The following is an 18,911-nucleotide window of genomic DNA, read 5'->3' on the forward strand; positions in this document are numbered from 1 at the left end:
TTCACTGAAGTCTCATTCTGAATATGGAGCTCTGGAACCATCACTAAATTTTATAATGTGTAATATTTCATCAACCACATTTTAATTGGAGTTGACAAAATATCACAAATGGCTGCAGGCACACACAAACACACACACACCTGTCACTGTTTCCACACTGGATTTTTGCAGAAGCTGCTCCCTCCCTTCTTCCCTTCTGTCTCTGCCTGGGGTTTACACCTTTGATCAATTTCCATGAAAAATCCATTCACGCAGACTTGCTGACAAATGCTGGCACATATTTTATGCGATCATATATTGGTTTTATAGTATAATAATAATGATAGCATATATCATGTTGTGATATACAGTGCTCGTTGTAATACAATCAAGAAATCATGAAGAGTCTGCATGAGCCCACAGCCCAGACGCAGTAAATTTATTTATTGTCACCACCTACGACCGAGTGACATTTAGAGAGCGGCAGACTGGTAATGAGGAGCGCTGCACGGGAAACGTCACTCACGTCATTTGTAGTGATAATGAATGCATTGATTATATCGGGAGCTTTCAGCATGTAGACTCTATTTCCCCTGTTTATTGCTCACATTCAGCCCTGAGTTGCTTTGACACTCTTACCTAATGATTCTGCACAGCGCTGCGGCGCTCTGTCTTTTCCGCTCCGCCGTCATTACTGTCACCTGCAGCCACTCACGGAAACCCAAAGCCGGTTCATTTGGAGCACTTTGTGCCAATGAAGCTGTTTCTGTTATCGCTGCTTATTTATTTATTTATTTAGTCATTTTTGCACGGCCTTTGTGTATTCTGTGGAGCTCGGACCGCCGCGTTCCACCAACAGCGGATGAGAAACACTGGATATTGTGCTTAACCAATTATAGCCTTCGCTGTGTGGGTCAAAGGGAGAGAGAGAGACAGAGAGAGAGAGAGAGAGAGAGGGATGCACTATAAAAATGACTGCCTGGAGGCTCACATACTAAAAAGGAGCGGGCCGGTGGGATTAATATACACTTTATAAATAGGCCCACTGGACAGATTAGAATGTATGCCGGCCTGCAGGCTGGATTCTGCCCAGGTCTGCTCATAAGTCTCTACAGCCTGAAATAAAATTCTACTAGAATGGCATAAAAGGCTGCACTCAAAAATAACCCATTGAAATGATCATAATATCATCTCAAAATGTATTTCCAAGCTGAATCTGTAACCCACACAAGTTATTAATCGTAAATCTTCAAAAATGATCCTTGGGTTTCAATGTGACTGTATTGTAGACTGATGACTTCACAGCCTCAGCAGGTCCCTTCAGGTGTCACTAAAACCTTCCTCATTAAAAAGTACAAAGGTAAATAAACACCAAGACTGAGTGAGATCGTTTTCAGGGCTCGAGTTCACTGCTTGGCAACCTTGTCTGAGTGTGAAGCAACCGCCGTTACATAGTAATTGGCCATTGATATAGAAATAATGGGCCCGCCTAGCAGCAGCTCATTAGTATATCAGTGGTAATTGCTGATTGTTGAGCCTCTGCCGGGTGACATGGTGCTCTATAGGGTCAATATAGAAAGAACTGAGCTGATGATGTTTGCCGAATTGCTGAATGAAACGATTATGCTGTTAAGAGCCTGGATTGAATGCGAGAGCGTATAAAACTCGCCTGTGCAGATTGTATCCATTCTACAATCGCTCACTTTGTCCTCCGCTGGGCCGCCGTCTCCTGGCATCAGTACAGAGCCGCCATTTACCCACCGCACACACATGCTAGGCGAGGATAAAAACAAACTGGAGCCCGCACCGCCGGCTGAAGCATCGACTGTGCGGCAGTCAGACGAGACAGAGGCAGTTAGACAGGATGGACGTCCGACAGTGATTCCAACTTGCTGCGTCCAATGAATAAATGACTTGTGCACGATTAAAGTTTAACCAATCTGTGTTGTTAAATCGCTTTCATACAGCTGTAGCCTAGAGGGCAAATGATGGTGAGCACGCTTTCAGCATTAGAGGAAACTCCATAAATGCCAAAGAAAAACATAAATATTGTTCATCTTTTTCATTTTTGTTTTCTACAGCTAAATAGATCAGGTTCTGTGGACAGACTATGATTATAATAGATTATAGATTATGTAGACAGATTATAGCTAGACATACACTAGCCATGTTTACATTGTACTGTACATTTTATAAATTTTCAAGTTTGGGAATCCAATAATGTGTAATGGAAACGATGTAATGTAGAAAAATCGATTGGTGGTTTCTTGAGGTAAAATTTCCAATATGACAATGGAAAAAAATGTGTGTGTTGTAATTCCGGAAGACATCTACAGTAGTTTTGTAGTTCTGGGTTGGGTATTTACCTTCCAGAAGTCTGTTATCGGGTGTTCGCTTTTCGCCTCAGGTTCACGAGGAACGCAGAGAGATTTGAGGACGTGAGGATTCTTCGTTCCCTGAAAGCTACAAGAGCGAGGAATGACTGCTTCATGTTTGCTGGCAGTGAAGTCTTGTACAGTCTACGCCTAGTAATCCTGATCCTAAGAAGCAGATGAATCAGAAGGTTGTTAGTAGGTTTTGAGGACGCGGCCCTTTTGATAAACTTAGCATGAGACGTTTGCATGATCTCAAGCCAGAGCATCTAATATTAATTGACCAGTTGTTGTGTTGTGTTGATGTGAATATATTAATTGCCGCGTGTCAAATCGTCGACACAAAACCCAGCACTTTAAAGTAGGCGACTGATTGTTTTTGCCGAGAATGGCGGCAATTTTCCCGTCAGAGGACACGTCGGCGTGTGCGTGGCGAGGACGTCTGCTGGATGGAGGCATGGATGACTTGTTTGCTCCGCTGTGGGGTTATTGTTGTCTTCTGGCGCGTGCGGCTCTACACCTCGGATCGTCACGCTCTCCTTCCTCTGTCACACGTTGATGCGTGCGCTCGGGTTCACTTTGCATTCCCCCTCCCCTCCTTTTGTCTCCCACTCGTGCGGTTTCTCCTCTCTCGCCTTTGTCTCTGTCCTCGCCACTCCTCCACGTTTCCCACCTCATTCTCCATCCCGTGGTTACTATCATCCTACCATCCTTCTGTGCCCGCCACTTAGACTCTTGTCACCTTTTAATCTCATCTTTCCTGGTTTCTCCGCCTTCTCACCCTGCCTGCCCACCCCTCCACTACCCCCCTCCTCCTCCTCCTCCTCTCTTCACATTTTCCCTATTAAACCTGTTTCTTGCCTTCCCTCTTCCCCACACTCTCACCTCCCTTCCTCCTATAAACCACCTGTCTTTGTTCCTCCCCTGGCAGGCAGCAGTTATATCGGTCGTTGGTTGAGGCATCGGGCGCTGCAGTAGAGGTGCAGAGTGAGTAATGATGGGTCTACTTGTTTTGCTGGGTTGTTGTGCGTTGTGACCTGGTAAGGCCTGGATGCCTTTTTTTTTTTTTTTTGTACAAAGCGCTCCGACGGCAGATGTGTCGGTTGTGTGTGCGTGCGTGCGTTGGTGGGCGAGTGTGTGTGTGTGTGATGCGCCGATCCCAGGCAGGTAGGCAGACAACAGATGCTGGCTGCACTCCCAAAGCTTTTTGGAAGTCAGGTGAAGAGTGCTGAGGGTAGGCAGAGCCACAGCAGCCCCTACAGGAGCTCACTGGGAAATGTGTTTCCTGTGACAAAGCAGATGGAGGGAAGAGATACACAAAAAAGGCGTGCGGATGAAGAATGGGGACTCGTGATCGCTTTCCCGCCACTAACACACTAGCTTCGCACATAATGACACACGCTGGGGTCTGCGCTCGCCTCCTTAGCAGGGGAAACGCGGCGGCGGCGTCCAGCCTTTGTCACGGTGGAGGTCTGAGGGTATGTCTACGACTTTAGCAAACCTTGGCCAGCGGGCACAGAAGGCTGTGCCATATGGCCCCCCGGTCGCCGGCCCCCACCCTCCCTGTCTGCAGAGAATTTTTGGAGGATCAAATCTTCTCACCTTATGTCTGCCTCGCCCCCCCCCTCCCCCTCACCCCTCATTCTCATTCACCTGCTGTCTCCATGCCTGTGTCCGTGGCGGGTCGCCGGTGTATTTTCTGACTCTTCCTCCTCTCTTACACCGAGCGGACCGTTGTCGCAGGGTACATTGCAAAAAGCTGAAGCTGAGTGATTCACCGAGCCGAGCTGAAGCAGGCTGGAGCAGGAAGGCCTGTGTGTCTGTTATGGCCTTTGCGGTATGTAAAGAAATGCTGCGTGAAGAAATGTGAGAGGAGCATAAGAGGCGAGTGGTTGTTTCTCTGTAACCTTAGCTCGCTTTCTTTCGACTGTCGTGTCAAGAGAAATCCCACATGAATAACTAAGAACTTTTTTTAGCATCTTTTATTTATTTTTTCCTGTAGACGAGGCTGTTGCAAGATCAGTTGAAACTTTTGAAAGCGATGGAAGAAGGAGTGAGGCAGCAGGAGATGCAAGACGCCTTTGTGACTTCCTGACAGCCCTATTTTGCGTTTCCCCCCCTCAATCTAAACACGACTTCCCCCTTCCTTGCCTGTCATCCCCCTTAAACCTCACTCCTCTCCCCTGCCTCAAAAACCAATGCCAAAATATGAAAGATATTACCCAGCATGCTCTGAGAGGACCATGAGAGCCACGGCTGAGACTTGTACCCACGTACGAGCATAACTTTGGGGATGAGAGCGAAATTTGCGCCGAGCTACAAGCTTCCGCCTCACACATGAAGGAGCTTTTCCAAATCCCCATCCTCCCCTCACCTCTCTCTCTCCTTTCCATGAGGGGCAGAGCCAAATGCTGGGGAGGATCAAGAGACGGGGATGGGATGGAGGGGTGGGATGGAGGGGTGGAGGGTGGGGGGCTCACGTATCTTTTAAAGATACCCACAGGGTTCTGCCGGGCATGCTTTCCCTTCCGTTGCATCACGCCTGGCATAAAGTGAGCATCCGCAGGTTAAGAACAGCCTGAGCCAGATGGGAGAGAGGGATGAGGAAGGAAAGAGGAAGAGTGAGCAAGAGAGAGAGGGAGAAGGAGAGGTAGAGGATGGTCGTGCAGTTAGCTATACCAAGCGTCTTTGTGGGGTTGCCGCTTTTTCATTCTCAGCTGCTCTTCTTTGAGGGAATGTTTCTGTCCTCCCCTCCTCTCCTTCTGTCCTCCTTTCCTTCTTTCCTCCTCTCCTTCTCTCTGTCTGTCCCTATTTTTTTCTCTTTCTCTCTTCTTTTTTTCCCTTTAAATTTACGATCTTCTCTTTTCTGTATGCATCAGTTTCTTCAGGCGCCTTGGCTCTTTTTTATTGTGCCAAGTTTGTTGAGCCAGGGTTCTCTCTCTCTCTCTCTCTCTCTCTCTCTCTCTCTCTCTCTCTCTCTCTCTCTCTCTCACGCTCTCTCACTCTCACGCTCTCTCTTTCTTTCTCTCTCTCTGTCTCTCTCTTACGCTCTCTCTCTCTCTCTGTCTCTCTCCCGCTCTCTTTCTCTCACTCTCTCTCTCGCGCTCTCTCTCTCTTTCTCTCATGCCCCCCCCCCACCTCTCTCTTCATTTTCTTTCATTATGCCTCTTTCATTCGGTCTCCCTCGCCTCTATTTCCCCGTCTCTCTTCTCCTGATTTCTCTATCATTTTTGGCCCGACGTCTCTATTACAATCTCTTTTCTTCTCGGTTCTCAATGCCTTTGATCAAGACCCAGGCTCCAGTTTCTCTTCTCCTCCTCCTCCTCCTCCTCCTTCTTCGTTTTGCCTTTGTGTATATTCCGCCGCCTCTTTCCCCTCTGTTGGTTGAAAACAGTGGTCACACTTGAACATTACGGCGCTCCGGGGCTCCGGAATCGTCGTGGTTATTTTTGCACAGCCTCTGGCAACAATTAGCCCTGTGTGTACTTATATGTGTATCACAGCACTGTAGGTATTCTGTGTCCCCGAACACATAAATAGACACGGACACGCTAATGCTTCACGTGTGCTTCCATGAGAGCCATGTCTCGTTCTGCAGGAGTACAAACAGGTTGAACTGAGACTCGAGTGTACTTTGGCCCCAGACGGAACAGATTCCAGGTCAATCCATAAGAGATTTAAAGGGGGACAGAAGTGGAGCCAAAGATCCTTGACCTCCTTAGCCTCATTCCTACAGAAACTCACAACTAAGCCCTTTGTCCTTGTGATGTGGCACCCAGAGGACACACATTTCATTTCTGCCCGTTTTCCTGCAGATTTCATATTGGCTGTGGTTCTGGGTTGTGAGTGCCGCGTGCCGTTTCCTCCTCCCGGCCAATAATGGAGGGCGTTTATCAATTAAATCATTTACATTTGTTATTCTTGTGGTGCAGGACAGGTGAATCGATATCAAATGAAACTTGTAACTCTCCTGCCGCCCCTAAAAGCAGAAAACAAACACTCAATCCTCCCGTGTCATCAGTCATCTGAAAAATCTAGTAGCAACCGTAGCAAACAAACCGTGTGGGGAAATGAATGAGTAATGTTCTCGCAAGCCTTAGCAACTATTTCCAAAGTGCCCTTGAGCAAGTCACTTAACCTCTCACTGCTCTACTGGAGCAACAGCAGAAGGAAAAGAGTGTGAGTGTGAGACGCCGGGTCACTCCTGTGCAAATATGAACCAGAAAAAAAATCAATTATTGCGGCATTAAAGACACGAGCGGGTCTCATCTGCTTATTAACGTTGCCACAGCAACAGCAGAATACAGTGGAATCAGACTTTATTGTAAACAAGCATTTTGGCGATAGAAGATGAAGTGGCAGTGATCTGAGCAGCTGCTCTCCTCTCTCTGTGTCCTTTCATTCTGACTGAGTCTGAGTCTGAGTCTGAGTTTGAGTCTGGGGTTATTGTGCTTAATCTGATCTGCATAAATACACATCACATCACAAAACAAATGTGTCTGTGTGTGTGTAGCTGACAGTGAACGTTTGTGCCTCTGGACAAATGGCTTTTCAGATTGTAGCTGTCAGGTGCTAACCTCGCTTTGTTTCCATTACGGGGACGTTTCCCAACTTTTCAGGAAAAACAGCCATTATTCATCTGTGAGTTAGCATTTACTCTGGAGCTGGAATGAAATTAAGTCCAAAACAAATCCCAAACTTTTGAGTTACAGTGTTTTCATCTGATTGGGATGACATGTCCTCTCCAATGTCAGAGAGCAGGCTGAGGGCCAGAGCTGCTCCACATGTGTACACCTGTCACACCTGCTCTGCCTCTGGACTGCAAGCTTCAACAAATAAACCAACGCTGCTGTGTTTGTTGGGTTTTTTTATCTTAAGTACAAACTGCAGGGACTCCGCCAATGTAGGAATTTAATAAAGACCTTTAAGACTGAAGCTGCGGCTCTCCTGCAAATTGTTAAAGGCCTCTTCCGCCGAAGCAATGACAGACCAGCGCTTCAGATTTGATTTCTAAAGTGTCAGTAATGAAGTGGAGCTGAACCTTCACAAAGCCTCCCATACTGCGTGCAAGTATGTACTTGGCAGTGTTAAATAGAAGTACACACTTACCTGAGCAAAGGCGTCCCTCCACCGTTGATCATCTGAAGGATGGCGAATACAAGTTTATTTGTGGAAGCGCTCTCAGCAATTTAATCACGCTTTGCTTCTCTTTCCCTCTTTCCTCTCCACAGTGCAACAACGACTATGCCCCAGTGTGCGGCTCCAACAATCAGAACTACCAGAACGACTGCTTCCTGCGCAGGGATGCCTGCAAGCAGCAGTCTGAAGTCCTTGTTATTTCAGAGGGCGCCTGTCCTGCTGGTATGTACGTTTACGTTACACACTCCCACAGACACACAAACACACGTGCCGAACATTTGGGAAGGAACGTTTGAGGCGAACCGTGCAAATGTGTTTCCTGTGTCAGGATGCGCTCACAGAAGTGGGACCAATTTGTTGTTTTGTGCGTCACAAGTGGAGTCACAGGTTCTAAACCGGCCATGATGCAGATACTGTGGATGTGTTGTTGTAGTTACAGCGGTCCAGATAAACAAAAATGATGAAAATATTATGATATATGACTATAAAGACTAATACTTGCTTCATTAGATATTCTTTGGCTTGAAAAGTATAAAAATATGGACGGATCAGAGTGGAATAAAACCGATTTCAGCGTACCCATGCTTGTACAATAATTTAAACAGTAATCCATACATGTTACTGCCATTATAGCACTCACATAACCACATCAACATCATGGTGATTTGCTCCAGATTGCTGCTTTAGCGGCGTTATAATGGGATTATGAGGGTGCATGTAGATTTCATCACAGCTACATAATCAAAAAATTAAAAATGATAAAGCTGAGTTATTATGCGGCCGAGAGGCAAAACACTGAGCGAGTGAACAATATCATTTATTTCAAATCAATGCTTTGAACAGAATGCAATGTGATGGCTGTGACATTTGAGCTCTGTAGTATTTTAATAAATGTCAGAAGGCATCTAGTGTAAATAATTCAGATTGTCATTGGTAGTTACTCTAACACTGTCGCCACCAGGCACGATCAGCAAAGCAGAAAATTGGGTGACTGACACACACACTTTATTTAATCTCATCGCTTCGACTTGATGGCCGCACCGTTTATTCAGGAACGCCTCCACGTTTATTTATTTCATCTTCCTCCTCTGCTGTGTGAATCCAGAATGATATCAGCAGTCGGATGTGTGGATCTCAGCGTCGTGTTGTTTATTATCCGGCTTTAAAAGCATCGTAAAGCAGCAGCGAGTGAGACGGATGGAGTCGGGTGGGATGCGTACCTGCTCCACCCCAGTTCTGCCGCTGCACAGCTCCTCCCACCCGACTTACAGGAGACACCATTGACATCTGAGGTCGCGGCTCCTTTTGCGGTGAATGATGGCGTTTTTGGGGGCGCAGAGGTTTGACAATCACTTTGTAGGCGGAGCTAATGAGACTTCATTCTATCAGAAGTCTAAAAATCTTAAATCTTCATCAAATCGCCACAAAAAACACCTGGAAAAGCTCAAAAGCCCTTTGTGCAAATTTTCAAAAGTGCACAAAATAAAATGATAAAGTGATCGGAAAAGGGGGCGGAGCCATTTGACTGAACCGTGACCGACACATATGAGCACGTTCAGTCACGAGAACTCAACGCAGAGATAGTTAGACTGTGATGGTGATGAAGATGGGAGTTTGGTGTCCGATGCGGAGGCCCCAGCACGCGTGGTTGATCACACACTATTCTCAGCATTATCTCACATAATTGAATTCACTGTTTGCTGACATAGTTTGGCTTCAGAGCTGCTGAGTGTGGTGTTCAGTGGGGAAAGGTCAGCCGCCTCATTAGCCTCCCTGTTGCTCGTGTTTAGGAATGACAGTGCAGAGAAGTTGCGATGTTGGAAGTATATGTTTAAATGTATGTTCCAATCCAGGTCGTGTAAGTCAGCCAGAGTGCGTGGACTCAAAAACACACAGGAGAAGGAAGGATTCTAACCGACACACACACACACACGCCCCTTTCTGACTCTTTTACATTTAGATGAAAGTGTTTGTACGTCTCTGACGGAGTTACACACATTTATACACAACCTGAGTACGGGGAGAAACGTAAAAGTCATCCTGTCCTGATTAACTTCCTTCTTCAAGATGTTTTGCATCTGTCCTTTACTTAAGTGGGATAACTTCCTGGCAATTTCTGTCTCTATTGCTGCTTCAGGCAGTATTTAAGGTTATTGATACTTGGCCATAAAAAGGTTTGGGAATGGTTGCAGTAAATCCTTCTTATAGAAGCAGCAGCAGCAGAAACCCTGCAGTCTACAGGATGACTGGGATGTCGTGCTGGAGCTTCAGTGACTGTTTCTTAATGAAGCCAGGTTGTTTCTCATTGGTTGATGTGATCTGTGGGACACTAAGATGAATGAGGTCATGGTGATATTGGTTATATATAGTTTAAACTAAGCGCCAAACCTAACACACACACACATGTATTAGGTTTGGCATTGGAACGTGTGTTTGATGACAAAAACAACACTGCTCCAAAAATTGAGCCAACATGGTCCCACAAAGGGATTCTTCTCTTACTCACGTTCAGACTAACACGCTTAGGTGTGAATATTAATGACTCAGGTTCTGAATAACATACTTAGCCGGGTGAATCCATTGCCACGGCGATGCTCTGTGCCTCATGTTGAATCACTGCTTAAGCAAGACAGCAGTGCTGGCCTGAGCAGGCGCTGAGTCAGTTTCACCCCCCATCCCCCCCACTGACAGGCGGCCAACTGAAGTCCATTAAACGCCTCCCGAACGGTCACAGCTCAGCTGCACTGTGCACACTCAGAGGAAACACGTGCAAATTGAGGTGGAAACGTTCGGGCTGGAGCTGTGGTTGTGTACAGTATGTGTGTGTGTGTGTGTGTGTGTGTGTGTGTGTGTGTGTCTCTGAGAAGATAAATAGATTTTGTGGCTTTCTTCAATAAAAGCAACACTACTTTTGAGGATGTAGAATTACACTAACAACAACAAACTACAGCTTTTGTTACACTGTTACTGTGAGAAAGAAGCTCTTACCCTGTCCCTGTATAACCTCCATGTTTATGTGTGTTTCTGCTCTTTGCTGGTATCCAGAGCAACAATAACAACAATATCTCAAGATATAAAAACAAGAAGAGTGAGACAAAGATCACAAACATCCCAACTTTTTGCTGTAACTTAAGAATTTAAATGCTGTATTTACTTACAATCACACATGCAAAAGTCATAAGATTATAATACAGCACATATTTAAGTTTTAAAGGGTTAAAAGCACGCTGCTGTGCTCTTTAAGGCTCCCCTGAAACGTGTGTTTAATTGGACTGGTTGTATATTTAAATGGATGTGGATGGGAAGAGCAGATAAACTTGCATGAAAACGCTTTACTAGAAGAGATTTCATTAGGATCTGAGTTTTGTTGAATGAGGAATGTTTTAGCATATGTGCAAACGTTCAAGTGACCCCCAGAGACAAATCAGGGATAAATGAAAGAACCTGAAGGAGAAAGTCTTCTTCTACTAATGTAAAACGGTATAAACTCCTCTACTAATGAATCCCTGGCACCAAGACAAGAAAGTTAAAGAAGATTACTTGAGCTAATCGCGACACAAAGCCAGTGGACGGCTTGATTTCCTCTTAACCCATAGACGTGATTTAGCAATCACCTTGGGATGTGAAGCGTCTCACACACGCATCGGCGAAGAATAAACAGCAGTAATATCTGTGGCAGCTTCTCAGCAGCTTAGCTACACAACAACACCACCTAATGCCAAAGCAGACACGGTGGGATTGAAGTGCGTCCTGTAGGTTTGTCTTATCTCACTCAGCAGCACTTTGAATCGTCTCAGTGTCCTCAGCTTCACCAATGCAATGGTTTGGTCTACCAACCATTCAAAATTTAGCTTTAACGACATTCACACAATGAGTATCTCCTGGAATGTGTTGGTGACCTCCAAACACAGGCCTGATAGAAGCTGGATGACTGAATGATTAGGTTCTCTTTTAGACTTTTACTAAGCAGAGTTCCTGTTTTGTGAAGCCTTTTGTGTTTTTGTGTAGAAAGGATTTGGATCAGGAAAGGTTCAACTGTAGAGTTTTTTCTTAATACTGCTCATGCAAAATTGCATTTATGGAACCACGAATGGTGAAAAGGCGGCCACTTCACACACTTCACACACTTCACACACACACACACAGTGGTCCTGTAGGAGGGATGTAACAATGAGATGAGGACAGATAAAGAATAGATCAACACCAACGACTCTAAATATAATTATCTGTGGGTGAAATCCTCACAAAACAACCACGCACAACACTGATCAACCGGTTGATTGATGCAGCGTCATAACTTACTGTTGCTCACGAACATTTCCTCTCAGTTTACCTAAAGTACCTACAAAAGCACTGGAATACCTTTGAATGTCTGCATTAGAAGTGTAATTAGAGATGGAATGAAAGCGTGCCGTGTGTTCTACTGTAAAAGCTCTCCCTCTCTCATTCTCTCTCTCTCTCTGACACACACACACACACACTCTCTCTCTGTCTCTGGCTCTATCTGACAGCTTGCCAATGCCAATACTTGTTCCCATGCCTGGTGTGCTTCTGTGACAAACGATTCAGAGAACTCAAAACGTTGTGTCGATCTAAGGGCGGATGTTTGGGGCGATGAGACAAGTGGTACAGTTCAACCGAGAAGACAGTGTCATTGTTTATTAGAAAAAGATTGTGAGTAGGATCAGCAGATCTGTGGCTCTGAGACGTCCTGAGCCCTCTTGTTGAGAGAAACCGCGGGAAAGGCTACGAAGGGAGAGAGAGAGAGAGAGAGAGAGAGAGAGAGAGGATGTTATTGGCGAGTACTGATTGGCAGAAGGCCGGAGCTGCAGGCGTGGTCTCTCTCTCCCTAAGAGAAGTTAACGAAACGCCATCACACATCCAGAGGGACCCCTGCTAACTCCACCAAACAGAAGGTTTAGAGATTGATCGGCTGATTTCATACCAAGTGAGCTCTTTGCCGGCGCGGCACAGAAGCGCTGATCCCTTGTCCCTTTTCTCCTGTGTTATTAACCTTTATTTGTTCAAGGACAGAAGGCTCTTTTACAGCGGCGTCCACACACACACACACAGCACCACAGGGACCGGCTGTTACTCCACCAGAATCACTTCTGTTTTAAGAGCTCCGTTTAAGACCACCTTGGCATTGTTTGAGAAGCTTAACCAAAAGGTCGGCCGCTCCTTCCCGATCCACATTTTAAACCTTTGCACAATCATCTCCCGTCTAGTCGATACATTCAGGGGTCCGGCCTGGTGTTTACTGTACACAACAGAGCGGAGGGACCGTTCCTGATCCTCCTCTACCCGAGCAAACCAGTCCAACAGGCATGTGACGGCGTGGTTCCTCGAGGCTCACACTGTAAGCCAAAAGGCCAGATGAGTCTGCTGTCACTCCAAACAGTAAACAGGAGGCCCGCTGAGGCGCCGCTTTCATGCCAAGCCATGGCAACAGAGCACAGACAAAGAGGGATTTCATGCCATCGTACACGATTGACCGTTTTCGAGTTAAAGCGTCTTGCCGCTCGTGGTTGCCTCAGAAAAGTGGCCGCAATATTTAATCAAACAGAAGTTCACCTTTGTGCTATTTGGAGGTGTTGTTTACCCGATAATAACTTTTCCCAGTGCAACACGGAGCCAATTTGCACTTCTTTAATTGGACTTTATTCTCGTCTTCACTACCTCCACGTTGGCAACAGATAAGGAAGTTCTGATGCAGGAGTCGATATCAGGCAGAGCTCTCAGCGATAAAGCGCCGGTGGAAGCTGATTAGCACAGGATGGTACCACTTTCCCATCACATCAAGTGCTGCCCTTGCGCAGCGAGGAGCTGTTAAGCATTAGCCTAGCGAAGCGAAACAAACCAACGGGAGTCTATTTTCCCCAAAGGAGAGAGTTAAGCTAAGGTAAGCGCTTACATTGCATTTTCCAATCCAGCACACAAAGTGACCATTAGAACTTTGAGGAAGTCATTAAGGCGGAAGGTGAGGAAAAAAGGGTTTTAAGTGACACGTCGTTAAAATTTGGATTCCGTGTTTAATCATCATTTCCTGGGTGTTGGGTTCAGACGGATGACAGCAGCCGTGTGTTTGGCTCCTTATTTAAGACGCTCATGCTGGTCTGTCAGAGCACAGACTGAGAATCTGCATAGGTGTGTGTCATAGCTTCCAGGAACGTCTTTCATGCAGTCTAGTGTAATGGTAGAGTTTGACCTGATGCCCCTCAAGGACAACTGGACCTCATATTTATTGTGTACGAATGGAAAAGTGATTATTTGTCTCTGTTCTGCATCTGATATGGATCGTTGTGTGGAGATTGTCTTTTTACAGAGTACATAGTTGGAGAAAGACCATAGCTGGGCCCTCAGTTACCTCCAGGACTCCCAGGAAGAAGAACTTCTGTAACTCAAGTGAAGCTACCTGGTCAAATAAAGGGAAAAGACATTAAAGTAGTAGCAGGAGTTTGTTTGGTAGTAGCAGTTTAGTTGGTACTTCTCCTTGCATTGTGTTTTCTCTTGTTGTTGGCAGAACATGATGTTGATGGTGTCCATATGAAAACCCCAAATACCAAAGACACCAAGACGATTTAACGCAAAGGCCACAACATAAATACAGAATGTGTCTGTTACTGCTATTCAAAATATTTATATTTGAACTTTCACATATCTGTCTGTTTGTGTTAGGCAGTGGTGCTGCAATTAATGGGTGTGTGTGAGTGTGTGTTTGTGTGTATGTTTGTGTACTCCATACGTGTGTACTGTAAATGGGATTGGAAGTGTTTGTGCACAGAAGTCATTACCGGCCCTGGTCAAGCTCCGTGCAGCTCTGCCACAGAAATGAGAAGTGCTGCACAAGATATCCCATTAAAAAATTAACACGGCTTTTACGAGGAAGCACAAGCTGTCTGATGCAGTCGCCTGCCTGCCACACAGCGTGCATGTCAGCATTATACGGCCCAAGGCTTCTACTCGAGCACTGCATTCAAGTCTTTATTCATTTACATCCAGATGTGTCCTCGCCCCTTTCTGCACCTTGCTTTAAAGATCAGATCTCAATATCCAGATGTGTCATCTGGATGATTAACATTCATTGTTGAGTGTTCCCATTCGAAAGTAACGCCGCCTTTGAGAGCTCGACGGGAGAAAGGACATGAAAGTAAGGAGGTGGAGATGCAGAAGATCCTAATACTGCTTTTATTCTTTCGTGTAAAGAGATTCAAAGAATGTTTCAAGAATGATTTGCCATTTATAATTTCCTCCCAGGCCCAAAGGTGGAGAGGTCGCCAAACCTCACAACCGGTTACCTCATCATGTAGCATCACGTCTCATCAACACGTCTTTGGCGTTCCATTACAATTTCCAACTTGTAGATTTGGTATTTCCCATACCACTGGAACACAGCGTAACTTTATTAACGAGCGCGAGTGGGAAGATGAGGTGTGGCGACGCACTCGACTCGTGGGCGGATTTGATCTCATTAACGCGTTCCCGGCTGCACAGATTGTATTTAAAGCTGGGCGGCCGGGAGTGAGCGCACGTGCCGGAGCTTATGCTGTGAGCTGGTTTCACGTTGTGGAAACAAATGACGCATAGATGGAAGGTGCAAATGGGCCCTTCGTGTTTGTGTGATGATAGATAATTACTGTTTTTCCTCCTTTTCCTCTCTCATCCCCTAATTAATTGTTACCCATCGCAGACTGAGACGTTCTAATCTCCTCATTGTCTCCCTTCTCTGTCTTTCCTCAGTGACTCTCACAATCCCCTCCGCTGTGTCGTTGAATGATTGATTAAATTCAAAAGTGGAACTGGATGGAAATGATTCCATAAGCACGGCACAGTAAAGCTTTTAACGTGACAAAATCAAACCCACCTTCCATACTGCTGCTGCTGCTGCTGCTGCTGCTGCTGCTGCTGCTCTATTTTGGTTCCTCTCCTCTTTCCCCCCCGTCTCTCTCTGCCTTCAAAGCTGTGCAGTGGTATGTGTAGGATCCAGTACAGTAAAGGTTTCTATCGATCGCACCATGAACCTCTCCTGACTTCAGTCTGATCCTTCAAGCTGAGCCTTTTCCTGAAACACTGCACATTAAGTCTTCTACATGTAGCAAGGTCACAGACACCGCAGTCATTTTTAGACGGCGCTGCTCATGGATAAATCCCTTTTTTACTTAGAGTATTCACTGAAGCAGCAGCCTTCAAACTATACAGTTAGTGACAGCACTGTAATGTAAAGTGGTTGGGGCTGCAACTTTTTTGTTAATCAATTAATCTGTCAAATTGTTTTAATGAATTCATTTGAAAGAAATCGTGCAGAAATATGAAATTTTTTAATGAAGATCTATGTCCAGGGTTTTTCAAATAAAATAGCTTAAGATGCAACAGGCAGCGCTCACTTTTAACCAGTAAATCAGGTTCTTATGAATACATAAGGTTTTTCATAAAGCTTTATAAAAAAAAAAAAATCAAATGGAAGTTTTCAAAGGAAGTTACACGATTATAAATCCTTAATGATAATCAATAAAACAACCGCACCTTTTTATGAAACACTTTGTAATGAACCTGAAGAGAAGTGGAGGTAGAATCTTCATTGGATAATCTGTACTGAATGTATTATTATATGGTGTGGTGCATAACATAAACACATATAAAACACACACAAAATATCTTAATAATATAAAAGGACATGTGGCAGTGCTTAGACAGAAGTCTGACACGCAGGGCTGGTATTTTTGAGACGATGCTAGTTTCAATGGCGCTAACTAATGTATCTTTACCAAGCATTCTAAAAAGTGTTTATTCAAGTTTGTTTTGAAAGCTGTTACTTTTCAAGCATGTAATCGAAGACACAACACATGTTCATTTGTGCCATACGTGTATCCACCTGCTGTATATTGTCGCTATAATGCTGCTGCTTGCTAGCATTCTGTTTTGGCAACCGAATATTTGAATTCTCACTCAGAAAAAGCAACCAATCCTCATAGCCTTAATACGGATTTACTCCAGCATGTAAACAGATTTCCCCACCTGTTCATGTACGTATATTTAGCATCCTGTTCATTCCATCCACGTATACATCTTACTCACACACACTGGCTGACTTGGACTCTTCCTCGTGGCAGAGCGGGTCAGGCTGCCTCTAAATAGCACCGGGGCTGAAAATATGTTTCTGTCCCGTTAGAAACTGTATTTTATTTCACCAAAGCCGGAGTCATTAAAGTATCGGTATCAGCGCAGCCTCGGTCTGCCTGGAGTATTCTGGCCCTGATACTGCAGATTCTGCCGGTGCACCTCTCTACTTATAAACCCTTTTCCACATGGGCATTCATATTTAGTAGTGCTATTATCCCCCTAGAGTCCTCTGAGAGCCTTCGTCTGGTCTCTGGGCCTGCAGCGCTTTAGCAGATTGCCTTATGCTGTGGCTCATGTTACCACGGCGGCTGCTCTTCTAAGTGCTCATCAGTATCTCTTTCACAGCCGTATCGTTAAACAATTCAGTAAGCTCCGTGTCTTAGAGCCAGGCCTTACACAGATTCAGTGGGAATGCCGGCGAGAGAGGCGGAGTCGCTAAGATACAAACGTATTTATCGTGGAGAAACGGTCCCGCCGTGGAAAAGCCCACCGCTGCCTGGGGGTCGTAACGGTCATCGCCCGGTGAAACACGAGCGATAATTTGCGCCGCGCCAAGCCTGCTGCCTTCCTTCCTGTTGTCGTTCAGTTTCCCTGAGCTGTTTTTTGTCTCTTGTAGCTCCTCGCTCTCACCCTTCCTTTCGGCACCGTCTTTATAGAAACCTGTCACACACACACACACACACACACACACACACACACACACACACACACACACACACACACACACATAAACACACCCACGACAATACTTACATATATCCGTGAACAGGCAGATATTTACAAACCCACACATAAGCCTCCACACCCATTTACATATGCAGGCACACACACACACACACACATTTATTCAAATCATATTGTGATTGTGTGTGAGCCTTTGATTAATAACTGTGTTTGCTCTCCTCCACAGATGCAGGTTCGGGATCTGGAGATGATGGTAAGAATACTCCTCCTCCTCCTCCTCCTTCTCCTCCTCTTCATCCTCCTCCTCCTCTTCTATTCTAACTTTGCAGGCTCTGCTAATCCATAACACTCACGATTTGCATCCACTGAAAAACTATTCCCTTATGGAAATCCCTGCACTGCTGCACTATTTGAAGGGGATGTGCACCAGAAACAAACAAACAAACACACAAAGAAGCAAACATTCATCTATAATCCCGACATTTTGCTTCTCCAGCTCCGACGCCAAACTCACCGCAGAGATAGTTTGGAATCTTTCACCCATGATCGCATACTATTTTTTTACGTTACTCTATGTGGAGCGTATGGAAATAAGAGACAGTGGATTCTGCCGTAGCTCATCTGCTCTGGGAGCCTCCTTGATTGTGTTGATTGAGAATTTTGCAGCAATTATCGCCAATGTCAACAATTACTAAGAAGTCTCCCAAATGATTGATGTCTCGCTGTTCTGAAATGAATTTAATTGTGTGTGTGTGTGTGTGTGTGTGTGTGTGTGTGTGTGTGTGTGTGTACGTGTTGAAAATCAATTGAAGATGATCAGTCGTTTTGCAGAGTGTGTAATTCATAGTTAATGGGCTAAAACCTGCAATGGCGTCTTCCTCAATTAAGATTCATTTGACTAAGGATCATTTGTTGTTAAAGCAGGAGAGCCAGAGTAGGAATGTGTCGACTCTACATGTGCCCTTTGCTCTATAACTGAGCTCAGGTGAGATTGTTTGTGGTACATGTTAGAGGAGGAAGGCTGTTTATGTTCCTGTCACTCACTTAAGTTTACATGAGCACAATCACACTTACATACAAGTACAGGAGACATGTTTGTGTTCTCAGCCTGAGCACGGCGACAAATGTAAATGTTCTAATTAGATATACATCGTGGAGACATAATCAGCTTGTGTCTCTGCTCAGGGTGTCTCATTAGAGAGGCCTATACTGTGTGTGTGTGTGTGTGTGTGTGTGTGTGTGTGTGTGTGTGTGTGTGTGTGTGTGTGTGTGTGTGTGTGTGTTAATGAAATTAGCAAATGGTGTGGTTTTGCATGTGTGACTTCATTTGCAGTTCTTGGAAAGTTTTGAGGGGATAACAGTGCAAAGGGTGCAGGGTGTCAATCTGTGAGACAATGTGTGTTCAAATTTGTGTGTGTGTGTGTGTGTGTGTGTGTGTGTGTGAGACTGAGCTCGTAGGCCAGAGATCAGATGCGTAAATTGCGTGTTAACTGTTTGATATACTGTGCTGTATGCGATCACAAGTTCTCAGCATGTCACGCTGTGTAAGATGAGCGTGACTGTGATTGTAACCTTTAAATGTTTACATGTTAGAACTTTGATTCAGAACATTTGCAG

At 45.2% G+C, this 18,911-nt stretch overlaps 1 protein-coding gene across 1 annotated transcript in view; it reads left to right on the top strand.

Moving 5' to 3' along the window:
• The window catches only part of LOC143008677 (tomoregulin-2-like), an 81,856-nt gene that overhangs the window by 22,658 nt on the left and 40,287 nt on the right, over nucleotides 1–18,911 (top strand). Inside the window, exons 3-4 of the mRNA XM_076160536.1 lie at nucleotides 7,583–7,712; nucleotides 17,521–17,547. Of these exons, the coding sequence (XP_076016651.1) occupies nucleotides 7,583–7,712; nucleotides 17,521–17,547 (157 nt within the window). The remainder of the gene's footprint in view (nucleotides 1–7,582; nucleotides 7,713–17,520; nucleotides 17,548–18,911) is intronic.

This window comes from Genypterus blacodes, unplaced genomic scaffold (assembly GCF_046128005.1).
Source record: "Genypterus blacodes isolate CSIRO-AG114 ecotype Tasmania unplaced genomic scaffold, CSIRO-AGI_Gbla_v1 ptg000106l_1, whole genome shotgun sequence".
In the NCBI taxonomy this organism is placed as follows: Eukaryota; Metazoa; Chordata; class Actinopteri; order Ophidiiformes; family Ophidiidae; genus Genypterus; species Genypterus blacodes.